This window comes from Notamacropus eugenii, chromosome 1, assembly GCF_028372415.1.
Source record: "Notamacropus eugenii isolate mMacEug1 chromosome 1, mMacEug1.pri_v2, whole genome shotgun sequence".
NCBI lineage: Eukaryota > Metazoa > Chordata > Mammalia > Diprotodontia > Macropodidae > Notamacropus > Notamacropus eugenii.
The window spans coordinates 695,264,292-695,290,850 of record NC_092872.1 but is presented as its reverse complement, the minus strand read 5'-3'; the positions used below and the strand labels follow the sequence as shown (position 1 = coordinate 695,290,850).

The 26,559-nt window shown below is 39.2% G+C and overlaps 1 protein-coding gene across 4 annotated transcripts in view; it reads right to left on the bottom strand.

Annotated features, from left to right (window-relative positions):
* Positions 1 to 933: 933 nt before the first annotated feature.
* Positions 934 to 26,559, bottom strand: part of LRRC36 (leucine rich repeat containing 36) — a 52,358-nt gene continuing 26,732 nt past the window's right edge. For 3 of the 4 annotated variants that reach the window (XM_072636033.1, XM_072636036.1, XM_072636035.1), the window contains 10 exons: positions 25,241 to 25,368; positions 20,341 to 20,392; positions 18,430 to 18,867; positions 17,605 to 17,894; positions 12,789 to 12,954; positions 10,282 to 10,427; positions 8,861 to 8,984; positions 7,967 to 8,081; positions 2,271 to 2,437; positions 934 to 1,109 (listed from right to left, as the gene is read on the bottom strand). In XM_072636033.1, the coding sequence (XP_072492134.1) occupies positions 1,054 to 1,109; positions 2,271 to 2,437; positions 7,967 to 8,081; positions 8,861 to 8,984; positions 10,282 to 10,427; positions 12,789 to 12,954; positions 17,605 to 17,894; positions 18,430 to 18,867; positions 20,341 to 20,392; positions 25,241 to 25,368 (1,682 nt within the window). In that variant the 3' untranslated portion in view covers positions 934 to 1,053. Of the gene's footprint in view, positions 1,110 to 2,270; positions 2,438 to 7,966; positions 8,082 to 8,860; positions 8,985 to 10,281; positions 10,428 to 12,788; positions 12,955 to 17,604; positions 17,895 to 18,429; positions 18,868 to 20,340; positions 20,393 to 25,240; positions 25,369 to 26,559 lie in introns of those variants that run through there. The other variant, XM_072636034.1, reaches the window with a different exon arrangement.

Genomic DNA, 26,559 nt, shown 5'->3' with positions numbered 1-26,559 from the left:
GTATTTAAGTAGAGGCAGCTAGTGACATAGTGCCCAGGGTGCTCCTGAGTTCAAATTAGCCTCAGACACAAGCTATGTGACACTGGGTAAGTCACTTAACCTGTTTGCCTTAGTTTCCTCAATTGTAAAATGTGTATAATAAGCACCTTTGTCTCATGTTTTCTCAAATAAGGTTTGTTTAAAAAAAAAAGTTCCTGGCTTGTAGTATACAATATGTAAATGCTTATTCCTTTCCCTCCCTATCTGATACAACAGCAATATTGTATATTTAAGCATATGTTGCTTGTGTACACTATGACTATCAATGAATTGACTATGGAATCTTAGAACTGAAATGCCAGCAGGAGGCTTTTGGTATGATGATGAGGAAGCAGAGAGCAGGGCACTGTGAACATCTTGGGGACCTAACTTAACATGGCCAGGAGACAGCGTGGCTTGAGAATCAGAGGAGCTGGCTGCAAATCCCAGCTCTGCTACTCATTACCTGTTGAACCAGTTGCAAATCCCTGATCTCCTTCAGGCCTGTTTTTCAAGCATAAAATGAAGGGGGTTGCCACGATTAGGTTCTTTACATCCTATGTCTACTACAAGACCACTGTCAACCACATGGCCAGCAGTCTGTCCTCCCCCCAACCACATGGCTGCTTCTCCCAATTTGGTTTAGTTTTCCAAAAAGCCACAGAATCAGTTTCAAAGCTGGATGGGATTTCAGAAGCCATTGCCATATTTGAAGCACAAATCCCTACTAAATGGTCATCTAGCCTTTGCCTGAAGCCCTCCACTGCCAGTAAACTGGTTCTGCCCCATGACAGTCTATCCCTCTTCAGGCTAGTTCTAATTAAGGGAAGGTTCTTCTCCATGAATGGAAGACCTTACTGAAGTCTCAGTTACTGAAGGTCCTGAATCACTCCGGGAACCCAAGTGACTTTCCAATTTAGCATAAAGCCCAAAGTGGTCCATGGTTTTATTTATAACTCAAATACACTGTATCTGGGGTGCTGTCTTCTTCATCACTGCACAGCTTTCCTTTCTCTTCCACAGGCTGCCTCAAGGTCATCGAAGCATGTAAGTTTCTAATCCTTCTGTGAATCTCTCTCTTTGACTTGACTCTGAAGATTAAGAAAATGACAATGAGAACCAGGTTAAGCTAATGCGCCTGCTCAGCCCCAGAGCCTGTGGAGCTGGCCCCTCATCTGTCCCTGCTCATCCCTGGCTGAGGCACCACTGGCCCGTACAGAGGTAGAAGCTACAACAGCAGGGATGGGGCTGCCCAGCCACAGGGGTGGTTATCCCTCCTTCTTTTGTTTCCCTCAATACTTTACTGCTGTTCTTTTTTTTTCATTTCAGTCACTTCCCACTAATCTTTCCTTCATTATAAAAAGCTGGTGAAGTATCAGATTAATTCAGGAGCTGAGAGAGAGAATCTTCTGTATCTGCAATAGAAGATCCAGACCACACAACAGACAAAAGTCCAGAACTAGCATCCTCAGGGAAAAATTCAAAATCCCTGCCCTTCCCTAACATGCTCTAAATAATTTTCTCCTGATAGTTGACTCTTAATCCAGGTCCAAAAGGAAGTCAGTGAGGCAGCAGGTGCTTTTTCCTTCCTGCATGTTTCTAAGGTTACCAATGGTCTCAGCTGCTGACTGGGACAGCCATGTAACTCTCCTGGACCTCTCTGTGACTTTTGGCTGTGCTGACCTGCTATGTTTATGTCATACATGCAGAACCAGTAGAGGGTCTGACATGTTGTGAGTCTTTAGTAAATACTTGCTTAATCTGATTTCCCAGAGGTCCCTGTTCTGTCTCCACTCCGGATATTCCTAAGCCTCTCTAGCATTGGTCTGCTTTTCACTCTGTCTGTATTATACGTTGTTGTGCACATCTGTAACCCCTCAGTAATGTGTAAGCTCACTGAAGGAAGGGGATATTCCTTTTTTAATTTCCACACCCAGAACCTGGTACAACATCTTACACACAGAAACTTTTTAATGTTCGTTGAATTAAGTTGAATTTCTAAGGTGCAGATGAAGAACTTGACTTGTTGGGAGAGAATGGAAGGCAAAGAAACATGAACTGCAACTGTCTAAAAAAACTTTTTTTTTTTAAACAAATCACCACCAAATATCCCAACCCCATTTAATCAACTATCAAAACCAATGATGGCACTGTCAGTGACAGCAGTATGTGAACACAGCTGGAGCAGCCCTGTTGGGGCTGCCCACTCTGGGGAAGTTATCTACCAGGTTGCTTGGGGTTACAGTACTGACCACCATCATGAGCTGCCTGTGATAAGGAAGACTGGAGGGTTTTCCCAAAGGGAGATGTTCTTCCTACGCGGTGACTCTTCTCAGGAGGCAGGACTGCTTTTCCTGGATAATTTTTTTGTTCTTTATTCAACTGCTGTAACAGATACTCATTGGTTGTTACCAGGGACCTGAATTATAAGGGAAAGACATCATTAATTACATAATAATTCCAGCAAAACTAGCCTCTGCTAAACTCCTCTTCTTTTGCTTCGTGGTCTCCTAAACGTGTCTCAGGATTGTGCCCTAAAGGCTGTGCAAAAGAATTTAAGCTTTCAGGTCCTCTTCAGCTAGAAAAGCTTTGAGTCTGGGCTCCATGATGGATCTAGTTATGTCTGTCACTGTTTCAAGGCCACTGAGCTCAAATACCTCATTTGATAGTGGAGAAGGAAGTCCAGAAAAGTAAAGAGAGTTGCAATCAGCTCCTCTAACACAAATTCAGAACTCCTTCCACTAAACTCTAATGCCATCCCCTGGACCTTATCCTAATGCCTAACATGCCTTTAGAATTCATGATGGTGAAATACAACAATGGTGATGTTCTGGTAACTTTTACAGTACTCTCTTCTGGTGTACTAAAATCCAACCAGAATTGGAATGTAGCTCTAAATTTGCAGGTTTCCCACTGCTAAGAGGAGAGAAAAGGTTTAGGGTTAGAGTCTTGGGGGTGCAGCTCACACATGTCAAAGAAAAATTCTGTATTCAGCTTTTAAGGCCCAAGTCTGACAGATATTCATTAATAAATTATTCTAATTCAAAGCATCTCTGCATAGAGTCTCCAAAATGACAGAAATCCATCTTGCCTTTGAAAAACTCTAACCAATCCACTTTCAAGTTACATTCTGAAATATTCCCAAATAACAGACAAGATTCTACAGTACGATAAAATATAATAACAAACTTCAAGTAATAATTTTATTCATCAGACTGAACATTAGATATGACATACCTTGGGGAATAATTAAATCATCCAATCCCAATTTGATCACTCTTTCTAAGAATTCTCCTTTCCTCTTTGTCAAAAATTAACTATGTAATTAAAACTTTTCCTCTTTGTACGATCATTACCCTAATCCAGTCAAGGAATTGGGGAAAAGAGGCCTGCTTGTAAGTGGACTAGTCAAGGGTCCCTGGCCTTGTCATGTCATTGGCATTATTCTGTCTTCAGAGAGAACAGAGTTCCTCTCTGAACTTAAATTTAATTTCCCTTCAGAATGTAGTTAGTTTGCATGGAAATATGTTTTGCAAGACTATATACATATAACCTATATCAAATTGATTGCCTTCTCAATGAAGGTGAGAAGAGAGGAAACGAAGGAGAGAATCTGGAACTAAAAAATTTTAGAAAACTAATATTAAAAATTTTTGCATGTAATTGGGAAAAAATATTAAATAAAAAAAGAAAGTGGCTAGCTTAGAAACAGCTATGTGGTATAGTGGATAGAGCCGAAGGCCTGAATTCAGGAGAGACCCAAGTTCAAATATTTGGCCAAGTCACTTAATCTCTGCTTTGGTTTTCTCAGTTGTAAAAGGGTCCTTACCTCATGGAGTTGTTGTAAGGATGAAATGAGATAATATTTATGGTTTTTTTTCAGCCAAATAAAAACAAAGTTTATTAAAGATCCACCATATTATTGACCAGACTCCTAAGAAATCTTACCATTAGCTAGACTCTTAAGAAATATAAGTCAACATTTATTTTTTTTTAATTTTATTATTTATTTTTAACATTCTGTTTTTAAAAATTTTGAGTTCCAAATTCTCTCCCTCCCCAACCCACTGAGAAAGCAAGAAATTTGATATCAATTATACGTGTTAAATCATCCAAAACATATTTCCATATTAGCCATGTTGCAAAAAAAAAACAACACAAAAATAAAGTTAAAAATTGTACTTCAAACTGCTCTCTTTGGAGGTAGAAAGCACTTTTCATAATGAGTCATTTGGAACTGTCTTGGATCATTGTTTTTATCAGAACAGCTAAGGTGCTGACAGCTGATTTGCTGTTACTGGGTATGATGTTCTCTGGGCTCTGCTCACCTCACTGTGCATCAGTTCATCTGAGTCACCACTTATCAGCTTCTCCGGCCGCAGGTAGGTTAGAATGATGGGACAGCCACCCAAAATCCTCTGGCAGGCTGCAAGGGGCCTGTGGGTCATAGGTTGTGCAGGCCTGATCTAAGTTTTCCCAGGTTTTTCTGAGGCCCTCTTGCTTGTCATTTCATATAGTGCAACAGTATTCCATCACTATCATATACCACAACTTGTTCAGCCATTCCCCAAATAATGGGCATCCCATCAATTTCCAATCTTTGTCACCACAAAAAGAATTCCTATAAATGTATTTGTACGCATGGTTCCTTTCCTTTTCTTAGGATACATAGGATACAGACCTAGTCATGGTATTGCTGGATCAAAGAGCATATAGTTTTATAGCCCTTTGGGAATACTTCCAAATTGTTCTCCAAATTGGCTGGACCAGTTCACAACTCCCCCAAAAGTATGTTAACATCCCTGTTTTTCCACATCCCCTCCAGCACTTGTCATTTCTGATAGGTGTGAGGAGACACCTCAGAGTTATTTTAATTTGTATTTCTCTAATCAAGTGATTTAGAGCTTTTTTCATATGACTACTGATAGCTTTGATTTCTTCTTCTGAAAACTACCTGCTTATATCCTTGAACATTTATCAATCGGGGATTGGTTCTTATTTTTATAAATTGGGCTAAGTTCCTTATACATTTGAAGAATAAGGCCTTTATTAGAGAAACTTGCTAAAAAGTTCCCCTCCCCCAGTTTCCTACTTTCCTTCTAATCTTGGCAGCATTGGGTTTTTTTTTTAAATTGGTGTGAAACTTTTTTATTAAGGAAGTGAAAATTAATCCATTTTACTTCCCATGACTTTTTATATCTCTTGTTCAGTCATAAATTCTCCCCTTATCCATAGATCTGACAAGTAAGATTTTCCATGCTCCTCTGATTTCACCCTTTATGTATAAATTATGTACTGATTTTTACCTTATCTTGGTATAGTGCCTAGTTTCTGCCAAACTACTTTCCAGTTTTTAAAGTAATTTTTGTCAAAGTTCTTGCACCAGAGCTTAGAATTTATCAAGTAATCTAGTATTCTAGATTACTATGGTCATTTACTATTGTGTATTATATACTTAATCTATTCCACTGATCTGCCACTTTATTTCTTAGCTAGTTCCAGACTGTTTTAAAGATGACCACTTTGTAATATATTTTGAAATCTGGTACTATTAGGCTTCCTTTTTGCATTTCCCCCTCACTGATTCCCTTAATATTCATGACTTTTGATTCAGCCACACGAATTTGTTATTATTTTTTCAATTTCCATAAAGTAATTCTTTGAGTAAGTAAATTAATTTAGGTAGAAATATCATTTTTATTACATTGGCTCAACCTACTCATGGTTTCTCTGGTTGTTTAAATCTGTCTTTATTTGTGTGAAGAGTGTTTTGTAATTATGTTCATGTGATTCCTTAGAGTGTCTTGGCAGACTGACTCTCAAGCATTTTGTATTGTCTACAGCTACTTGAAATGGAATTTCTCTATCTATTTTTGCTGGACTTTGTTGGTGACATATAAAAATCCTGATGATTTATGTGGGTTTATTTCATATCCTGCAGCTTTGTTAAAACTGTTAATTGTTTCCGCTAGTGTTTCAGTTGATTCTCTAAGTACACCATCACATCACCTGCAAAGAGTGACGGCATGGTTTTCTCAGTGCCTGTCTTCTTCCTTTGACTTCCTTTTCTTGTCTTATTGCTGTAGCTAGCATTTCTAGTACAATATTGGATAATGGAGGTGATGACAGACTTCCTGGCTTTACCCCTGATCTTACTGGGATAACTATATTCCATTACAGATAATGCTTGCTCTTGGTTTTAGGTAGATACTATTTATCATTTTAATGAAAGCTCTGTTTATTCCTGCGCTTTCTAATGCTTTTAACAGGAATGAGTGTTATGTTTTATCAAAAGCTTTTTCTGCCTCTCTTGAGATAATCATGTGATTTTTGTTGGTTTTGTTATTAATATGGTCAATATTGAACCACTCCTGCATTTCTGGTACAAATTCCACCTGGTTATAGTATATGATCTTTGTAATATGTATTACTGTAATCTCCTTGCTTGTGTTTTATTTTAAAATTTTTCCTATTTTACTATAAAAATTTATAATTTCTGTTCTTCCTGGTTTAGGTATCAAATCCATTATTTGTATCATAGAAGGAATTTGGTAGTACTCTTTCCTTATCTATTTTTCCAAACAGTTTATATAGTATTGGAATTAATTGCTTTTAAATGTTTAGTAGAATTCACTTATAAATCCATCGGGTCCCGGAGATTTTTTTAGGGAATTCACTTATAGCTTGTTCAATTTCTTTTTCTCTGAGACGGTTATTTAAGCATTCTATTCCCTTTTCTGTTACTATGGGCAATTTATAGTTTTATAAATATTCATCCATTTCACCTAGATTATCAGATTTATTGACATATAATTGAACAAAATATCTCCTAACAATTGCCTTAATTTCATCTTTTTTAATTTCATCAGTGGTATATTCACCCTTTTCATTTTTTATTCTGGTAATTTGATTTTCTTCTTTCTACTCAATCAAATTAACCAATGTTTTATTCATTTTATTGTTTTCTTTTTCATAAAACCAGATCTTACTTTTATTTATTAGTTCAATGGTTGTACTTTCAATTTATTAATCTCTCCTTTCATTTTCAGGATTTCTATTTTGGTGTTTAATTGGGGATTTTTAATTTGTTCTTTTCCTGGGTTGTTAAATTGCATGCACAATTCATTGATTTGCTCTTTCTGTTTTTTACTGATGTAAGTGTTTAGAGAGATAAATAGAGATCTAAACTTTGGCTTTACCACAAATTCTGGTACGTTGTCTAATTGTTGCCATTATCTCTAATGAAATTATTGTTTCTGTGATTTGTTCTTTGACCTACTCATTCTTTAGGATTAGATTATTTAGTTTCCAATTAATTTTTAATCTATGCTTCCAAGGCCTTTGATTGAATGTAATTTTATTACATTATGACTGAAATAGTATTTGTAAAGTAGTTAACACAGTAACCTGGCACATGTTGGGTGCTTAATAAATACTTGACTTGTTTCCTTTCCTCTTGGTAAGGGTCAGGAAAAGATTTGGTGCAGGGCATTTTTCTTCCTACAACTCTGATTAAATACTGATAAGGTTTCTTCATTCAGGTAATGCTGGAAAGAACTTCAAACAGGTAAAACATTTATTACTATTTCTAAAGAGGGAGAGCAAGAGAGATCTCAGTGTGCTACACAGGTACATTTGAGCTGTTTCCACTTGCATTGTCACCAAAGGTCTTTTGTAAATCACAATCACAAAAGCTTATTTTGAAAGGCAACAATGATCTTAGAGTATCCTCATTCATTCTTTCAACAAATGACCAACATTTATTAAGTGCCTGCTGTCCACGTTTAAGACCTTGTGGTGCCAGGTGCCGGAGATATAAAGATGAATAAAGACACAGGGAAGTTTATGATCTAGTGTGGGAGTGTTCTTGACAGTACACTGTGCTGCCTCACTAAAAGACTGTAGAAGGCCTCTCTCCTCCTTCAGAAGTCATGGAGCCCTTCCATACCTCTGACTTTCCTGGAGAAGGCACACAGTCTCCTCTAGCTTCTTCAGCTGGCTAAGTTCTTGATTCAGATAAGCCACCTGTAATTTCAGCTGTTGGTTTTTACGGAGCAATTCATCTACAAGGGACATAATACCTCTAGATTAGCAGCATTTTAATAAATCTGACAGATCAGTAACAAGGTCAGAGCTTAGGAACTGGAGCCAGAAGGGACATGTCCTCCCTTACCTGAGGCAAATCTACTGCAATACCCTTCCTTTTAAGTCATAGGGGTAAGTCATTTGCTATGTACTATTCAGTGCCATGGCCAGTGCACTCACATCTAGGTTCAGCATCTCCTAGAGTTAGCCCATCTTCATGCATTTCTGCTGCTTACCAACACAGATATGATTACAGGACATCAGTTTGGAAGGGGTCAGTATTTTAGTTGAGACACAGAATAAAGTTAGAACACATCATTTAGACATACTCTGTCTGACCCGATAGCAGGTGAATGACAAAGATGTGAGTCTGTTAATTAGATGGATAGAAACCTGCTCATTTTCATGACAAGTAAGCATGGCCCCAACTCCCTACATTACACTGATTTTGTGGGGATCATGTAGTTCCAAGATTACCTCTGAAAAAGTAACTATCTCCTTCTGAAATCAAGCTGTAATACAAAACCAAAGGACTTTACACAGAGAGGGTACTGGGCTGCAGGATTAGACTGTATGAGGAGCTCTATGGAAAATGCTGGCTGATGAATTCTCTAAGATATAAAATGTGTGGGGGTAGAGGAAGGCAGTACTTGCTTTGACTCCTAAATGCTAGGGCTTACTAAGCTGGGGAAGGGGGGAGAAGGGGTGCCTCTAGACACATACATCTAAGTCTGCATAAACATATGGAGGAGCTTACCATAATTGTGAGGCTGGTGCCCACCCACACCAGAGTTGGAAGCACTTTCCTCCAACAGCTGTAGCTTTTCAGACAAAAACAGATTTTCCTCCAGTACCCTGACCATCTTTTGCTTCAATGCTTCCTTTAGGTTAAAAAACAAAAACAGAAACAAATGGTTACCACGGTCCTCTACAATATCCCTGATGATGGTTATTCAGTCTCTTGCCTGAACACCTCTGATTATAGGCAAGAGCTGGCAATAGCATATATGAATTTCCATCCCTATCCTGAAAGTATGACAATCTGAAGTACATCTCTGAAGTTTCTATAGTTAAAACCCTTGGAAACCTCATGATGATTGAAGTTTCCTTGACATTAGGAGAAGACAATGGAGAAAATCCTAGGAAGAGTTAGAAATGATAACCGAACCTATAGGTGAGAGCTTGAAGCCTCAACAACTTCCCTTGCCATTAGGACTCTTGGATCCATCAGAAGAAGAAAGAATTCAAAGCTCTTCTTTCTCCCATTAGACACCAACCTCAACCCTGAATACCTCCTCACTTTGACCACTGGAGGATTTTTCTGCCCTGTCTCAGGGCTACTGTTGTTTTAAACAAGTCTCAAAGTCAAATGTACCTCATCCACCACAGTAAAAGCAAACACCCCGACGTATAGAGCAGGGCCTGCTATCGCAGGTTCTTTGATCTGCTTTTTTAAAAGGAAAGCAACTTTTGAGGGGTCAACAATCACTTTAATTAAGAACATATATATATATATAATTCATTTAGTTCAGAGCAAAAAGTCAGAACCCTGAACTTCAGAGAAAATACACAGAAATACAGATTAACAGACAGTGCTTCCAGCTGCCTGACATAAGCAATACATACATCATAGATCAACAGACAGATGCAACTGTCTGACCATACACACATAGTTACCAGAGAGAGAAGCTCCAATATCTGGGTTCTCAAAGCTGGGGGTGGGGTGGGGTGGGCTGGAAGAGGGGCTGCTTAGTGGCTTCTCATCTGGCACACAAAAAAACCTTCTTCCAAAAGATAAGCCGCAAGGATAGTCTCATCCCAGAGTACTTACACATTTTTCAGAGCCAAAGGACATAACAACCCTTGAGAACCAGTGCCTCATTTGAAAATTAACAAAAGTTGTGGGCCTTCACTAATCAAGCTTCCTATAATGGGCAGGCCCATTAATGGATGGGGAAGATCTTTCTGTTAAGAAGCAAAATTATACTAACAATAAGCAAAAGGGTATTATCAATACAACCAGGTAGCTTTGGGGAAGGTTGATATCAGAGGTTTAGTCTGAATTCTAATAAGAATTCCTAGGACTTCTGGTGACGATTAACTTTGGTTAAAGAGCTGTTTCATGCTCTACACTGTACCCTTTGCTACCAAGGCACTAAAGAGGAGTGAGAAGTATACCAGATCATTTGGGACACCAGGGAACTGCCCTGTATCCTTTGGGTCTCTTCTCCGTGAGGTTTTCAAGCTTTCTTCAGGCAGTGAACGGGTCCACTGTGAAACAGGAGAGGGAACCACCAAGCTCAGAAGCATATCTCTGGCAGAACCTGAAGAAATTTGGCGGGGAAGAGAGATAAGGCCTATAAGTGGCAGCACTGACTTAGGATTTCTTTTATAAAATCATCAAATACACATTCCCTTTTTAAAGACTTAGTCCTATGATTCCAAGAAGTCTTGGTGGGAACATTGGTAAACAGTAAATTATCTCATTTTTCCACGTGAGAACAAAAAATGAAGGCCTCTAGTCATATAGGATTTACACTGGGGACCCAGACTAGTATGAAATGCTCTCTGACTATTGGCTTACTAGCAGATGGCAAGTGGAAGCACTGGAATTCAAACCTGGGCTCCAAAGTCAATGTCCTTTCTATTATGTTAATAGATGTCTTATTATCTTAGAACAGAACAAAATGCTAAAGGGGGAGGAAAACAGACCAGCTTTTCTTTCCCTGTGCTTCCTCCTTTAGATGTCAGAAAAAAAAGAAAAACCTAATGATCACATTCTCCATTTTTACCTAATGTCTTCCCAACTCTAAACACTTTCTTGAGTACTGTTTACAAAAATAAAATGTCCTGGAAGAGACCAGAGAATTTTACCAAAAGAAGGAATCTTAGAAATCAACTTATTTCAGTTTCCTCATTTTCACAGATGGGGAACACAAAGCCTAGAAGGATTAAGTGATTTATTTGCGTTCATACAGCTAGGTAATTAAAGTTGAGGAAATCCGAAAGACTTTTAAAAAAGTCATTTTATAAAAACAACTCTTTGAAGAGTGTTCTAACTCATCTATTCTGTTTTTCATCAACTATGGTGTTTTGTAAGATACTTCCAATTTATGGTAAATAAACCTATTGGGAGCAGGATGATTGTACTTTCTAAAATGTCCTAGAGCATCCGGGGAGAATGGCTACCATACTAATTAGCATCTCCATTTTGCAAACCTGATGATTTTGTATATAAACTAAGGATTAGGAATGAAAAATAATATTATTTTATGAATAACCAGCATATCAGCAGGACAGAAGGTACTATCTAGATATTTGGGGAAAATCTTGATAATAATAACAACTGATAATTATGTGGCATTTTGAATTTCACAAAGTAGTTTTACATACACACACACACATATAAAATTAGATTTTCTCAATCACCCTATGAGGTAGATACAACAGTTAACATATTATAGGTGAAGTCAGAAAGTACAATAAAGAATTCACATTTATAGAATATCTTTTTACAGTTTACAAAGCACATTCATCACAACAGCCTCATTATCTCCACTTTATAAAAGAGAACTGAGGAGTAGCAATAGTACCAATGATGATACCTGTAATAATGACTAGCATTTGTATAGAACTTTAAAGCTTGCAAAGTACTTTGCATATGTTAACTCATTTAATACAACTGTGCAAAGTAGGCACTATTACTATTGATGTTTTATAGATGAAGAACCTGAGATACGGAGACGTCCATTTGCCCAGGGTCATACAGTTATTAAGTGTCTGAGGCAGAAAGTACTTTAGCACTCTCTCTATTACACCAGACAGTTGTGACATTCATCCATCATACTAGTTATTAAATAGCTGACCTGGTGTTGCATCTTTTTTCTGATTTTTAATTTATTTTTTCTTACTATACCACTATTATCTGGTAAAATTCATACAGGAAAAAAACAAGAGAAACTTAGAGATCCGTTAACAACAGTGTTCCAAAAGAGGATTGCTGAAAATTATGAAAACAGCTTTCTCTAAATTGAAACACAGAATCGAATTCATTGAATCCTCAGGAAATCACCGTTTCCCTCCTCTTCACTGGAGGTCAAGCATAGGTTGGACTGGGTGATCTCTTCCATCTCTCCCAACTTTTGAGTTCTACAAACAAGAATCCTGTCTACAATGTAACCCACCGTTGGTGATCCAACTTTTTTTGGAAGCAAATGAAGAGGAGCCCACCCCTTCTAGGAGCTGTAGAGTCTCCCTTCTTTCAGACAGCTCTCCTTATTAGGAAGCTTTTCCTCACAGAAGTCTCTACAGGGTTAAAGCTTAAAGCTCAAAACTATAAGAAAATTTTTGGGATGACCTTGTATTTGCTTTATATCTTCACCCCCTGTGCCCAGCTTTGCTTTCTAGAGATAAAGGAGTCCAATCCCTTTTCTATAAGACAGCTATCACATCCTCCCTCCCTCATTTTCCTTTTTCTAGGTTGAACAACTTGGATTCCCCCTCAAACCATACTCGCACAGTAGATTGGCAGTTCACTTACCCCCCACCACCACCTCCCCAGAGCTTTTCAAACCCCTTGGTGATGTGGGGTAGGGAGAAGGGAGCCTGTGGTAACTGGGCACTCAGCTTGGAAGCCAGAGCAGAGCCCTTTTTTTGGGGTGAGAGAGAGGAAAGAGATGACTCACCCAGAAACTTCTTGTTAAGAAGCAGAGACCCCGAGCCATTCCAGTGCTTGTCTACTAGTTCCAGGAGCTGTCGGAGCACCCTGGCCACATGGGAAGTCCTGGCAATGGGTGGGGGACTATGGTCTCCTTGCAAACCATGCAGACTGCCCAGGTCACTAGAGAGAGGCTCAAGAAAGGAAGGAAGCACACCAACCAACGTCATTCTGACTCAAGAAAAGGCAGCAGACACGCAGAGATCAAAGTAGTGCTGCCACAGAACCTGTGGCCTTATTTTTTCAAATCAAGATTCATTATATTACACTATATTTTCAATAGCTCAGGTAAACATAAGAATCACCTCTTCCAGGAGAGATGCAAAGATATAATTCATATGTGCTATCACTGATATCTTTGGATATTTTTCAGGAAAAAAAAATCTGTCTTCAATATCAATATCCTGTTAACCAGCCCCATAAATTTTTCAGTCTATGATACTTTTGTTCTTGACACTATAAATCATAAGCTGTAGCTCAACCTATACCTAAAAAAAATCAGTAAGTAGGAGAGCACCAGCGATGATCACACGAGATAAAAACAGCATTTTATAGCAACTGAAGTTCACTAAGCACTTTCACTACAAAAACCTTGCCTAGGAAGTTAATACCAGTATCATTATCCTCATGGCAATGAGGAAATAGATTTTGAGAAGTTATTGACTTGTAGAGTGTCACTCTGTAAGTGTCAGAGCCAGCCCCCCGCCTCCAGTTCCAGGGCTTTTTCCACACCCTGTGCCCCTCACACCATTTTACATCTGTGACCTGGACTGCACATTAGCATACCCTGTAGTAAGAGGTGCAAGAAAAACCAATTTATTTATTATTTCAGCAAACAATCCTTGAGTACCATTTCTGTAGAAAGTGCACCATGCCAGGAACTGTGAAGAGATACAAAGAAATAGAAGTCACAGTCCCTGTCCTTGAGGAGTGTATGATCTAACAAGAAGCTAAGGAAAAACAGATATGAAAAGTTGGATCTGATATAGAACAATGTGTGACTGAGTCCCAAATAAGTGTCAAAAAGTACCACAGGAATTCAGAAAAGGGAGCACTTGGAGAAAATTGGAAGAAATGGGACTAAAAGTCAGCCTGGGAGGATGTGGAAGGGAGAAAGAGAGAGTAGGGTTGAAAGTGTGAAGAATTGTGGTGCAGGCCGAGGCACAGAGCACAAGAATGTAAGGAAAGCATGTTATGGGAAAAGGAGATGGACCAGATGGCTTATAGAACCCACAGTTTAAGAAGAGTTAAAGGGGTCTTGAGTGAAAAAAATCTAAGAAGCCCTGATTTACATTGAAAAACAGCAGACATAACACTGGAGAAGTAGGTTAAGGAGTGATTGTGGAGGGCCAGATTCAGATGTATGGGGATAGAAGAGATTTGACAATGAAGTTAAAATGAGAAAGCCTTCAGAAGAAAGGGAAAAGAGAAGCCAAGCAGTCAAGGAGATGAACTCCAAAGAACTAGAGACATTAACAACCTGGCTCTGTGTTAGAGAGCAGCAGGCATGGAAATGGGCAAAAAAAACTACACAATGACATGTCTCTCCCACTCTCACAAAATCTACCGTGTCAGTCCAGCCCCATGATCTCTCATCCTTTCATGGCGATGTTCCTTGATAACACTGTCTACATCAGAGCCTCCACATCCTTTCCTTATACTCTGTTTTTAATTCTCTAGAATATGGTTTCTGACTTCATTCACTGAAACCGTTCTCTCCAAAGTTACCATTGATCTTGTGCTTGGCAAACTGAACGATCTCTTCTCAATCCTCATCATCCCTGATCACCCTCTTTTCCTCAACATTCTTTTCCAGATTTTCAATGCCTTGCTCTCACCTTGTTCTCTTCCAGTCTGTCTGACAGTCCCTCCTCAGTGTCCTTTGCTAGATTCTCCTGCTCACAGCGGGTGTTCCCCAGGGCTTTGTACTGGACCCTTCTTTCTCCTCTCCACCTATTTTGCTTGGTGCTTTCATCAGCTTCCATGGATTCAATGATCAGCTCTCTGCAACTATTAATCCAGCCCTAACCTTGCAGCTGACCTCCAGTCTTACATCTCCAATTGCTGATTGTACATCTCAAACTAGATGTTTAGTAGATTTCTTAAATTCAACATTGTCCAAAACTGAACTTATTATCTTTCCCCTCAGTGTTTTCTCTCTCCTTATTTCCCTATTATTGTGGAGAGGGCCACTGTGCCAGGCACCCAGATTCACAGCTGAGGTGTCAGACTCAACTTCTCACTCTCACTCACCCCCTCCCCCATCTAATTGGTTGCCAAATTCCATCAATTCTACCTTTCCAACATCTTCTGAGTAGTACCCCTTGTCTCCTCTGATACTTTGCTACCCTGGTAGAGGCCCTCCTCACTTTATACCTGAACAACAACTTTCTGAGTGGTCACTTGGGTCCATCCTCCACTCAGCTATCAAAGAGAGCTTGTTAAAGTACATGTCTCACCACATAAATCCTCCAGCGATTCCCTATCACACCCAAGATGACACACAAAACCCTCCATTTGGCTTTTCAAGCTCTTCATAATCTTGTTCCTTTCCAGTCTTCTTTCACCTTACTCCCCACACTGGCCTTGAAACACAAGATATTCCAACTCCTTGATTCATGAATTTTTGCTGACTTTCCCCCACATCTAGGATGCTCTTACTCCTCATCTCTGCCTTCTAACTGCTGTCAGGTCCCAGCGAAAACCACCTTACGAAGCTCCTCCGTGATTATCTCCAACTCAGATGATATGTATCTTGTTTGTACATATTTGCATGCTGTGTCTTCTAATAGATGCTGAGCTCTTTAAGAGCAGGGACTGTTTTTACCTTTTTTTTATTGTATCTCCATTTGTTAGAGTACCTGGCACATAAGAAGTGCTTACTAAGTGCTAACTGACTTGACTCGATTTGATGACAGAGTAAAATCTTACTAATTCAATATAAGGTAGAGATGGCGGAACAGGAAGGAGAAAATCCTGCCTAATTTAATGAAAAAGTTCGAATAACAAGGTTTCAGAATTGTCTTATTGCTCTCAAATACTGCATATAAACTAACAAACATTAGTAATAATTGATTAAATTTAAAACATCACAACATCTTATACTGTGTGGGTTCGTCCTTCGTTGCTGAAGACCAGGCCATCAGAGAAGTGATGACATGACTTGCACTTGACTTTGTTTTGAAGGAGGGAGGGCTGTGCAGGTCACCAGCCTCACTTCTCCTCTGAAGCCATCTGAATCCAGTGACTAGATATTCATCAGGATGACTGGAGATGAGCCAGGATGAGGCAATTGGGGTGAAGTGACTTGTCCAAGGTCACACAGCTAGTGAGTGTCAAGTGTCTGAGGTGAGATTTGAACTCAGGTTCTCCTGACTCCTGCACTGGTACTCTATCTACTGCACCATCTAGCTGCCCCCGGGAGTAATGTGAAATAAGTCTCAAAAGATAGGTTGGGACTAGGTTTGGGAGGTCTTAAATGTCAGGCTAAAACACAAACATTTTAGCCACTGCAGATTTCTGAGAAGGGGAGTGGCATATGCTGTAGAAGGGACTGTTGGCAGCCTTATGAAGACTAGCCTGGAGATAGCAAGACTGGAGTCAAGAAGACTCAGTTCACTGGGGGCTTAATACACGTGTTGAATTAAATTGAACAAATTTGTCTGGCACAGAAGAATTTACTGCCAGATCAATTTAGGACATTCTACTCAATAATATTCATACATGCTGATTGATAAAGAATAATCAAATAATTCTGAATTGAGACATTGATGAGGTTTTGCTGTACAAACCAAAATACAGATTCACTCATTCCTACAAACAATTTAAGCTGATAATGATTATAATTATACAGTGATTTTCAAATTTTTGGTCTTAAAATATCTGATGAAGACAGAAGCCTGTGGATTATGGACCATACCTACTCCTGCTTGTCTGTGATTAAAATACCATATTAGTGGGATTATTAGGAAGAATAGTGCTATTTTTGTTGAGTTATCACTAAAGTACATCACAAATTATTCATTTGTATCAGAAACAAAAGTATAGGTATATTCACATGTAGATATTAGTACAGTATTTTAACTTGGAGAACCTCCGGAAGCTTCTGTTATTTCTGGATCCCCTTCTATTTAGGACCACAGCTTATCAGAGATGTAAAAGACCTTGGAAATAATCTAATTCACACACGTCAAACTCATAGCCTGTGGGCGTAATGCAGCTAGAACCAGATTAAACTGTAAATGGCAAGTTTTTAACAAAACAAATAAAAACACAATAGAACATGAGTAACATTCCTATGTGGTTTTCTAAGTTAATGTGCACCTGTAAGGACCCTTACGTACAGTTTAGTGTCCCCACCTCCCAAGTTTCTATTGGAGTTTGATGTCCGTGCTTCAACCCAACCCCTTCATTTTATAGTTAAGGAAACTGCAGCACAGATATGCCCAAATTCACACTGGCAATAAGTTAGTAGCAAAGCTGGGATTTGAATCCACCCAGGTCTCCTGACTTCAAATCTAGTGCTCTCCCCCAGTCTAGCCCCAAAGTGGTTTCCCCACTATGTTTTCTCTCTCACATTTGCAGTGCAAGAGTAGGTAAAATTCACTCCACTATAGGGATGAACGAGGCACAGAGACCACAGGAAAAATCACAAGCTTTGGCCTTTCCTCCTTAACTTCTGCCTTCAAAGTCAACTGTGTGTTTCTGATTATACTATTTAGGAATTTATCCCCATAAAAAGAAATAGTTCTAATGCAGTTTGGATTAAGGACACAAACACTTGCCTCGTTGTTGGTAACATCTTTGAGTCCATGATTTGGTACCATGCTTGAAAGAATATTTTCCTTCCTCTGGAATCCCCTTCTAGTTGGGCTTATGGACCTCTTTGCCAAAAGTACCCTGTCTTCTTGAGTCCCTGAAGGTAACAGGAATGTCCGTAGAGAGTTTCCCACAGCAGTATTACTCATGAAAGAACCATGTGCTTGTGTTAAATCGGCAAGGCCCACAGATAACTGCGGTTCAGTGTTGCCCAGCAGAGCTGAATCACTGCTAAAATGGCTGGTGGTATATAGATCTGTGGAGGGAATATGCCAGAAAATGAAAACTCTCTGAAGCAAGATCCATCACTTATTCTACAAGTAGCTTCTTCTTGAAGTCACAATTCACTGCTATGGACAATTTGCTGGTGATGACACTGAGTGTGTGTGTGTGTGTGTGTGTGTGTGTGTGTGTGTGTGTGTGTGTGTGTGTGTGTGTGTATGTACACACACAGCTTTACAGGCCAAGCTATAGTTTACTTACACTTGGCAGTCAATTTTGAAGACCCATGATTGATACAAAGGTGCTGGCATGACTTTTACTATGATTTCATTTAGTGAACTACAATATGATATAATTGTGGAGCCCAAATTTCAACAATGAAAACTACTTCTCTAATGCCATATTATATATCAATTCGCACTCATTCTAAGATAGGGATTTTATATATCACTGATTATCCCTGAATCACAACTCAAGATATGTTGGTCTAGACACTCAACATTTCCTTGCTGTGGACCACCACCTTCCCTCCTTTGAAAAGGGCCCCTACCAAATCAAAGCCTTGCTACCTGAATTGAGCTTCAACAATCTTCCAGTAGTAGGGTCTGAGTCAGTCAAAGGAGTTATTATATCTCCACAGGAGTGGGATGAAATGGACTTGGCATCATTCAAAGATTTTGTACTATAGTCTTGGTAATTCTTGCTTCTCTGATGAGTCTGGGATTTCCTGGTAAAACTTCCATGTAAGGTTATGGAGTGAGGATAGTGACTGTTGTAATTATCTTTAGGTAACTGATAGGGATGAATCTGACTTGAATCTCCCACATCCAAGCGTTTACTTGATAAAGCTTCATGGCTAAGTTGATAAACATCAGTCTGTGGTATCAACTCTTTCTCTGGAGAAGAACCTAAAGATTTATCATCTGAAAAGGTTAGTCGGTATCCTTCTTTAGCCATCTTGTCTGGAGCCCTGACTGAAGACTGAAGAGATGAGTAGCACCTGAATTCTAACAGAATACAATCACGGCAAAGGAAAGAAAAACAAGAATGAGAATTTGTCATTGGCCGGAGGGGTATCACTGCACCCAGGGCACATCAGTTAGGGTGATTTAGATAGAAGGGAAGAGAATCAAAGGACTCACACAAATCATAGTATCCTAAGATTTTGAGGTGAAAGGGACCTTAGAGATCACCTAAGATGACCCCCCCTCTCCCATCATTTTACAGATGAGGGGACTGAGGTTTTTAACAAAAGGCATTATAATCACAGAATATTAAGAGATGGAAGGGAGTGTTAGAGGTCATCGTGTCCAACCCTTCTCCCCTTATTCCATTTTACTGACAAGGAAACAGAGGCTGAGAAAAGAGAAATGACTCACTCAATGACAGAACAAGTTAGTAAATGGCAGAACTAGAATTCACACCAAGGTCTCCTGTGCTACAGCACCATCACACCATGCTGAGCCTGGGTAAAGAATCTGCCATAGGCCAGATGGGAACCAATTTCTATTTAATTTATTAGGAACTTCCTTCAATCAAATTGACTCTTTGGGATGGAAAGTTACAGCGGTGGCAAGGTAACTCCTAAGAAAGGTTTGGAAAGCTCTTCTCTCATAACAATCCCGTGAGACAGACTGTACCAATGTCATCATCCTCATCTTATGAGTGAGGCTTGGATAGATCAAGTGATTTGCCCATAATCCCACATAAAATGTGTCAGAGACAGGATTCAAACTCAGATCTCCTGAAACCAAATCATGCCCTTTTCCTCCTCCACCAAAATATCTCCTCTGTCATGTCTAGTGGGAAAACCAGGCCTGGAATATCCCATTTGCCCAGCCTTAGAGAGATTCTCTCTCAAGAGAGCTGTGGCTTCCCCTAGAATTCAAAGCTAGGACCAACAGCGGGAACAACTTTTCAAAGCCAGAACAGCACAAAAGATGCGTGTTTCACATGCATCTTGCAAAAGATGCAAGCTGGATGTTTCAGGGATCCCAAGACTCAAAGGTCTCTTTAATAAGCACAGAAGATGCAACAACTGAGCTAGACATGCTGAATGTTGAAAATGGAACCCAAATCATTGGAAGTATATCCTTTGAAGCAAATATTATTCAGGAAATATTATGTTTGAACTTATTCATAAATTCCCAGCATAAAATATCAGAAAGTTATAAAATTAAGGCACATTTCAATAAAAAAGAAATTTTTTCTTATTTACCTTTGTATCTTCATAGTTCCAAATAGAATGCATTCATTACATGTAGGAGAAAATGTTTTTTTGAATAAACAAATAACAAAAATCTAAGCATAACCAAACAGATTAAATTAGAAATATTCAGTCTTAAAGAAGAACCACATAGATCACTACCCCAAGTAGTGAGAATCCCCCACAAAAGGGTTGTCAATGTAGGCATCTGGCACTGAGAACCATCATCCAATTCTTCCCATGGAAGTGTAGACTTTGAATGCAAAATATTTACCATCTTCCTGGTGATCATCACCTGGCAGCTCCCTTCTTGCCACTTCCTGTAGCTGAAAAATATTTGAGAGGATAAATATGAGAAATGGAAGAACACAGAAAGTAAGAGAATGCAAAGTGCATATATTAGATAAGTTACAAAAATATCCCTCTGTTGAAGAAGAAATACTTGAAAAGAAACAGACATTTAAGTGAAGGTCCTGTTCCAAGCCTACAGGGAAGTTCAAAGAACTGTTTTAGTGAAGACAAGGGATTCTTTTGATAAGTTGAACAGTATTAGAAAAGGCAAGGATGTTTTAGATAAAGCTGTGAAATACTGTATATTCTGCTATGAATACTTTAGTATAGAGGTGAGGTATGAAATATTTCTCTGACACAAAAAAAAGGGGAAGGGGAGACACATATCAATTTTGTCATCTGCCAAAGTGGATTAAAGTTATATTGAGGTAGATTGAAAGGACTGAAGTGAGGCAGGATAAGATTGAAATATCATCCTATTTCTTTTTAGGAGGATCCTTTCAAGGATGGATGGTGAATAAACTCAACATACTAATTTACTTCTCAATTTGAAATAATATCATAAACTATTTCATTTCTTTCCATTCCTTGCCTTTCAAGTCCTAACTCTGACTTCAAAATTGAAATTAGATTCTAAAGTGAAAACTGTAAAGTCCCTTCTGTCAATTCTTCAATATAAATATAAAGGTAAAACAAACGCTAAAGATATTTGGCAGGGCTCCCAAAAAAATCTTCAAAGATCGCCTTAGAGACGACACCAAATATATGCTTTTCTATCCATTACCAATAAGGAAGCCATTTGTTATTGAAGAAAGGACCACTGGCTTTGGAGTCAGAGGTCTTGACCTTGAATTATAGTTCTGCTACCTAATACCTGTGTAACCTTGGGCAAGTCATTTAATTTCTCTGGTCCTCTTGTTTCCTCATTTATAAATTAAGGAAGTTGAACTAAATGATCTTTAAGGTCCTCTCCAGCTCTAAATCTAACGAGATGCCATTACCAAACTGAGAAAAAGAATTATTTTTTTATAATTTATTTATTTTTCAGTTCTCAACATTTACTTCCACAAGAATTTGAATTCAAAATTTTCTCCCCATCTCTCCCCACCTCCCCACCCCGGGACAGCATACATCCCATTCACCACTTCCTCCAGTCTGTACTCTCTTCTATTACCCAACCTTCTTCCATCCCCCTTCCCCTCCGTTTTCCTGTTGGGCAAAATAGATTTCTATACTCCATTGCCTGTATATCTTAATTTCCAATTGCATGCTAAGACAATTTTTAACATTCATTATTAAAGCTCTGAGTTCCATATTCTCTTCCTCCCTCCCCATTCACTCTCATTGAGAAAACAAGCAATTCAATATAGGTCATACATGTGTAACAATGCAAAGCACTTCCATAATAGTTATGTTGTAAAAGACTAACCACATTTCCATCTGTCCTATCCTGCCCTCAATTTATTCCATTCTCTCCCTTGACCTGTCCTCCCACAATAGTGTTTGCTTCTGATTACCCCTTTTCCCAATTTGCTGTCCCTTCTATTATCTTCCCTCTCCTATCCCTTTCCTCCTTGTCTTCTGCAGGGTAAAATAGATTTCCATATCCAATTGAGTGTGTGCTATATAATATATACATACATATATAATATATACATACATAGATACAGATACACACCTACATATATATTCCCTCTAACTACTCTTAATACTGAAAAAGGTCTCATAAGTTACAAATAATATCTTTCCATGTAGGAATGTAAACAGTTCAACTTTAATGAGTTCCTTAAAGCTTCTCTTTCTTGTTTATCTTTTCATATTTCTCTTGATTCTTGTATTTGAAAGTCAAATTTTTTATTCAGCTCTGGTCTTTTCAACATGAATGCTTGGAAGTCCTCTATTTCATTGAAATTCCATTTTGCCCCCTGAAGTATTATACTGAGTTTTGCTGGGTAGATGATTCTTGGTTTTAACCCTATCTCCTTTGACCTCTGGAATATCATATTCCAAGCCCTTCGATCCCTTAGTGTACAAGCTGCTCAATCCTGTGTTATTCCTGATTGTATTTCCACAAGACCTGAGTTGTTTCTTTCTGGCTGCTTGTAATATTTTCTCCTTGACCTGGGAACTCTGGAATCTGGCTACACTATTCCTAGGAGTTTTCCTTTTGGGATCTCTTTCAAGAGGTGATTGGTGAATTTTTTCCATTTCTATTTTACCCTCTAGTTCTAGAATATCAGGGCAGTTTTCCTTGATAATTTCTTGGACGATGATATCTAGGCTCTTCTTTTGATCATGGTTTTCAAATAGACCAACAATTTTTAAATTATATCTCCTGGATCTGTTTTCTAGGTCAGTTGTTTTTCCAATGAGATATTTCACATTGTCTTCTATTTTTTCATTCTTTTGGATTTGTTTTATAATTTTTTGGTTTCTCATAAAATCATTAGCTTCCATCTGCTCCATTCTAATTTTAAAGAACTATTTTCTTCAGTGAGTGTTTGAACCTCCTTTTCCATGTGACCAATTCTGCTTTTTAAAGCATTCTTCTCCTCACTGGCTTTTTGGCCCTCTTTTGCCATTTGGGTTAGTCTATTTTTAAAGGTGTTATTTTCTTCAGCATTTCTTTGGGTCTCCTTTAGCAAGCTACTGACTTGCTTTTCATTATTTTCTTGCATCACTCTCATTTCTCTTCCCAACTTTTACTCCACTTTTCTTAATTGATTTTCAAAATCTTTTTTGAGCTCTTCCATGGCCTGAGACCATTGCATATTTTTTTGGAGGTTTTGGATGTAGAAGCCGTGACTTTGACGTCTTCCCTGATGATATGCTTTGTTCTTCCTCATCCAAAAGGATGGAAGAAAATACCTTTTCACCAAAAAAGTAACCTTCTATAGTCTTATTTTTTTTTCCCTTTTTTGAGCATTTTCCCAGCCAGTTACTTGACTTTTGAGTCCTTTGTCAAGTGGAGGCTATACTGCCTTAGGCTTCAGAGGTTTTGTGCATCTGTTCTCTACCTCTAGGGACCTGTAAGTTCTCAGTTCCTCCAAGGCATAATCAAGAAGAGGAGTTTACTCCTCTCCTGGCCTGCGCTCTGGTCTGTGAGCAACCACAAGCACACTTTTCTGCCCTGGAACTGTGAGTAGGGTTCCCTCTACACAACCACCACCAGCTCTACCATGCCAGTGCCAGTGCTCCTCCTCACCCCCAGGACTGCCACTCAGGGCTGAGATCCAGATCAGCTGCTTGACTCCCCCAAGGTCTTTAGGCTGAGGGTTCCAAAATTGGTCAGTGGCTGCCACTGCCCCAGGGCCAAGACTGGGACCAGACCCCACTCCCCTCTCATCCAGGTGAAAGTGCTTTCTTATTGACCTTTGAAGCTGTCTTTGGCATTTGTGGGTTAAGAAATCTGGGAATCACAGTTGCTACCCCATGATTCTGTGCCCTGAAGCCTTCTCCAGTCCTGACCATGTTGTGCAGCACAGCCAAGGCTGGGCTTTGCTCTGCTCTGAACCTGGTCCAATTGACCTTTTCTGTCAGCCTTCCAGGCTGTCTAGGGTTGGAAATCTGTTTCACTGTCACTTTGTGGCTTCTTCTGCTCTAGAATTTGTTTAGAGTCATTTTTTAAAGGTATTTTATGGGTTTGGGGGGGAGAGATAAAGTAGGTCCATCCTACTCTGCCATCTTGGCTCTGCTGCAAAAAAAATATTATTATTACAGCCAATTTTTGATTCATCAGGAGTTGACCATTCAGCTCATCAATACCTCTACCTAAGGTAGTGTAAAGAAAGAGAGAACACTACAAACACTGCCGCTTCCACTATTTTTACTCATGAAAATCACCTAATGGTTGCCTCCTCACCCCACAACCAGATTTTAAAGTCAAAAGAAAATCAGTAACTCTTCTTTTCCCCCAATCTCTTATGTTCACTGCCTTTTGCCTCCCATTATATCTACCTTTTACCTTTTCCTCTTTCTCTGCTCCATTACGGAAAGGACAAGAATAGTTTTTATTATGGGAACACAGAAGACTGAACGAAAAAAATGGAGCTAAGGTGCAAATCAAGATGGCTGGAGGTGTAAGATACAAAACTAACATAGAAGTGCTAATCATGTTCATGAAGACTGTGGTTCTGGCGCAAGGTTAGGTGGTGAAATGTTGAAATAAACTGAGGTGGTGCTGTCCTTCACACCTACTGGAAACAATCCTAAAGAGCTGGGAAGGAATTTGGCTAAAAGCATCTCTTCTACAGCCATCCTTGTAGACCACTAGAGAAGTAACTATCTCAGGAAGCACCCTGGTCTACTTTGAGACAGCTCCAAATGTTAGACAGTTCTTACACTGAATCAGCCTCAGCCTCTTGTATCTTCTTGCCTTACTCTGTATACATGATAGTCCTGTAACCATACAAAGAAAGTTACTATGCTCCCAGATTAAGGCTATCATGCCTCTCCTAGGCTAAATATCCCAAGTTTTTTCTCACAGTTCCTCTTGGGCCATGCTTTTGAGGTCCCCCATATCCTAGGATGCAGCACAACCTAACAACATCCCTCTTACAGTGTGGCACTCAAAGCTGAATTCTAGAAGCAATCTGACTAGGGTGGCACGTGGTGGGAAAATCACCTCTTGTCTTGGATGTCAGATTTCTATTAAGGCAACTTCTGACTATGTTGTCTTTCTTGGCAGCCACATCACAATGGTGAGTCATACTGAGCTTGCAGCCACTTTAGTTTCACATGAACTGCTTTTAGAAATAAATGCCTACTAAAAAGGATTCATTTGTCCAAGTTCTTTCAGCTTGTTCATGGATATTTTAGAATTATCAATATTATTAGTTTGCATTGATTGATGTGTTAGAATAACAAGAAGGTGAACACATTACCTGGGTTCCCAGGGGGAAAGCGTCTAGCTCCTGATCAGCTGGATTGCTGGCTTGGCTTGCAGAAGCACTTGTTAGTGAATCCTTTAATTCCCGGTTGGGGAGAGGAAGGAAATGTCCTTTGCTTAATTCTGTGTTAAAAGGAAAGGCATCCAGTGAAGCATTGATTAGACTTCAGAGGCACCTTTCCCAAGAAAATATACTATAAATTTTGGCCCCCAAGCAGGATGCCTCTGGCCACAAAACAGTGACCAGTTGAGAAATATGGAAGCAATCCAAAGCATTATATATCCCCATAACCCAACTCAGCTGATTCACCTGATAACCCTGAGCCACTTAGTTTTTATGTGCCTCAGTTTTCTCATCTGTAAAATAGGTAAAGATAATTAAGACATTTTTTTTTAGGGAGAAATACTAAGCCTTTCAAGTTGCCTGGCATCCTAGCTTAACATTAAATAACCAATCAAAGAAAGAAATGAATTGTTTCCTTGTCCTGTCCATCAGTGTAAGCTGAAACCAGGAAAGATAAAACAGAAGAATTCTATTAGATTGTAAGATTCAAGCCCTCAGTGCAATTTATCCAGTGGTACTTGATAAATACTTGTTATAAAGACTGCAGAATTCTGAGATCCTTGGGCTTCTAAGGAGCCCTTGGGTGAAAATGAGTTTTATTTTCTTTCTGGAAAGTTCCAGCAGGACTTAGTAAGGCACTAAGACAGGATGGTAGAGACTAGGGCTTCTGATTAAGAACATGCGCATCCAATTCTAGTCTGCTTACCTCTGGGCAACAGAGCTACTGTGAGTCTGCAGCAGAGAAGACAAGGAGAGGGTGAGGCCATGCTTCTGGAAACTTGGGCCCCTCATTCCATTCAAGGACGTGGAATGTTTACTGCTCCTCAGCTGCAGAGACTGAAATACACTACTTAAAAGAGAAAATTTCCTTCTTAGAGGGCATTTGCTCTTAGACTGCTTTCCTCAGTGACTAAATAGTCCCCAGAACAAATGCCTTCTGCCCTAACACAGAAAGCACCATAGAAAAAACAAGACAGGGGCAGCTGGATAGAGTACTGGCCCTGGAATCAGGAGGACCTGAGTTCAAATGTGACCTCAGACACTAGCTGCATGATCCTGGTCAAGTCACTAAACCCCACTTCCTCCAAAGGAAAAAAAAAAAGAACAGCAATCACTGGTTATTATAAGTGTTTACAAGCTTACAAATAGGGCTTCATATCCATCTGGGGAAACAGACTTGAATTGTAACAGAAGAGATTTAAATTTAGCAATAAAGGAAGAACTGTCTGACAATAATGAATGGGAATGAG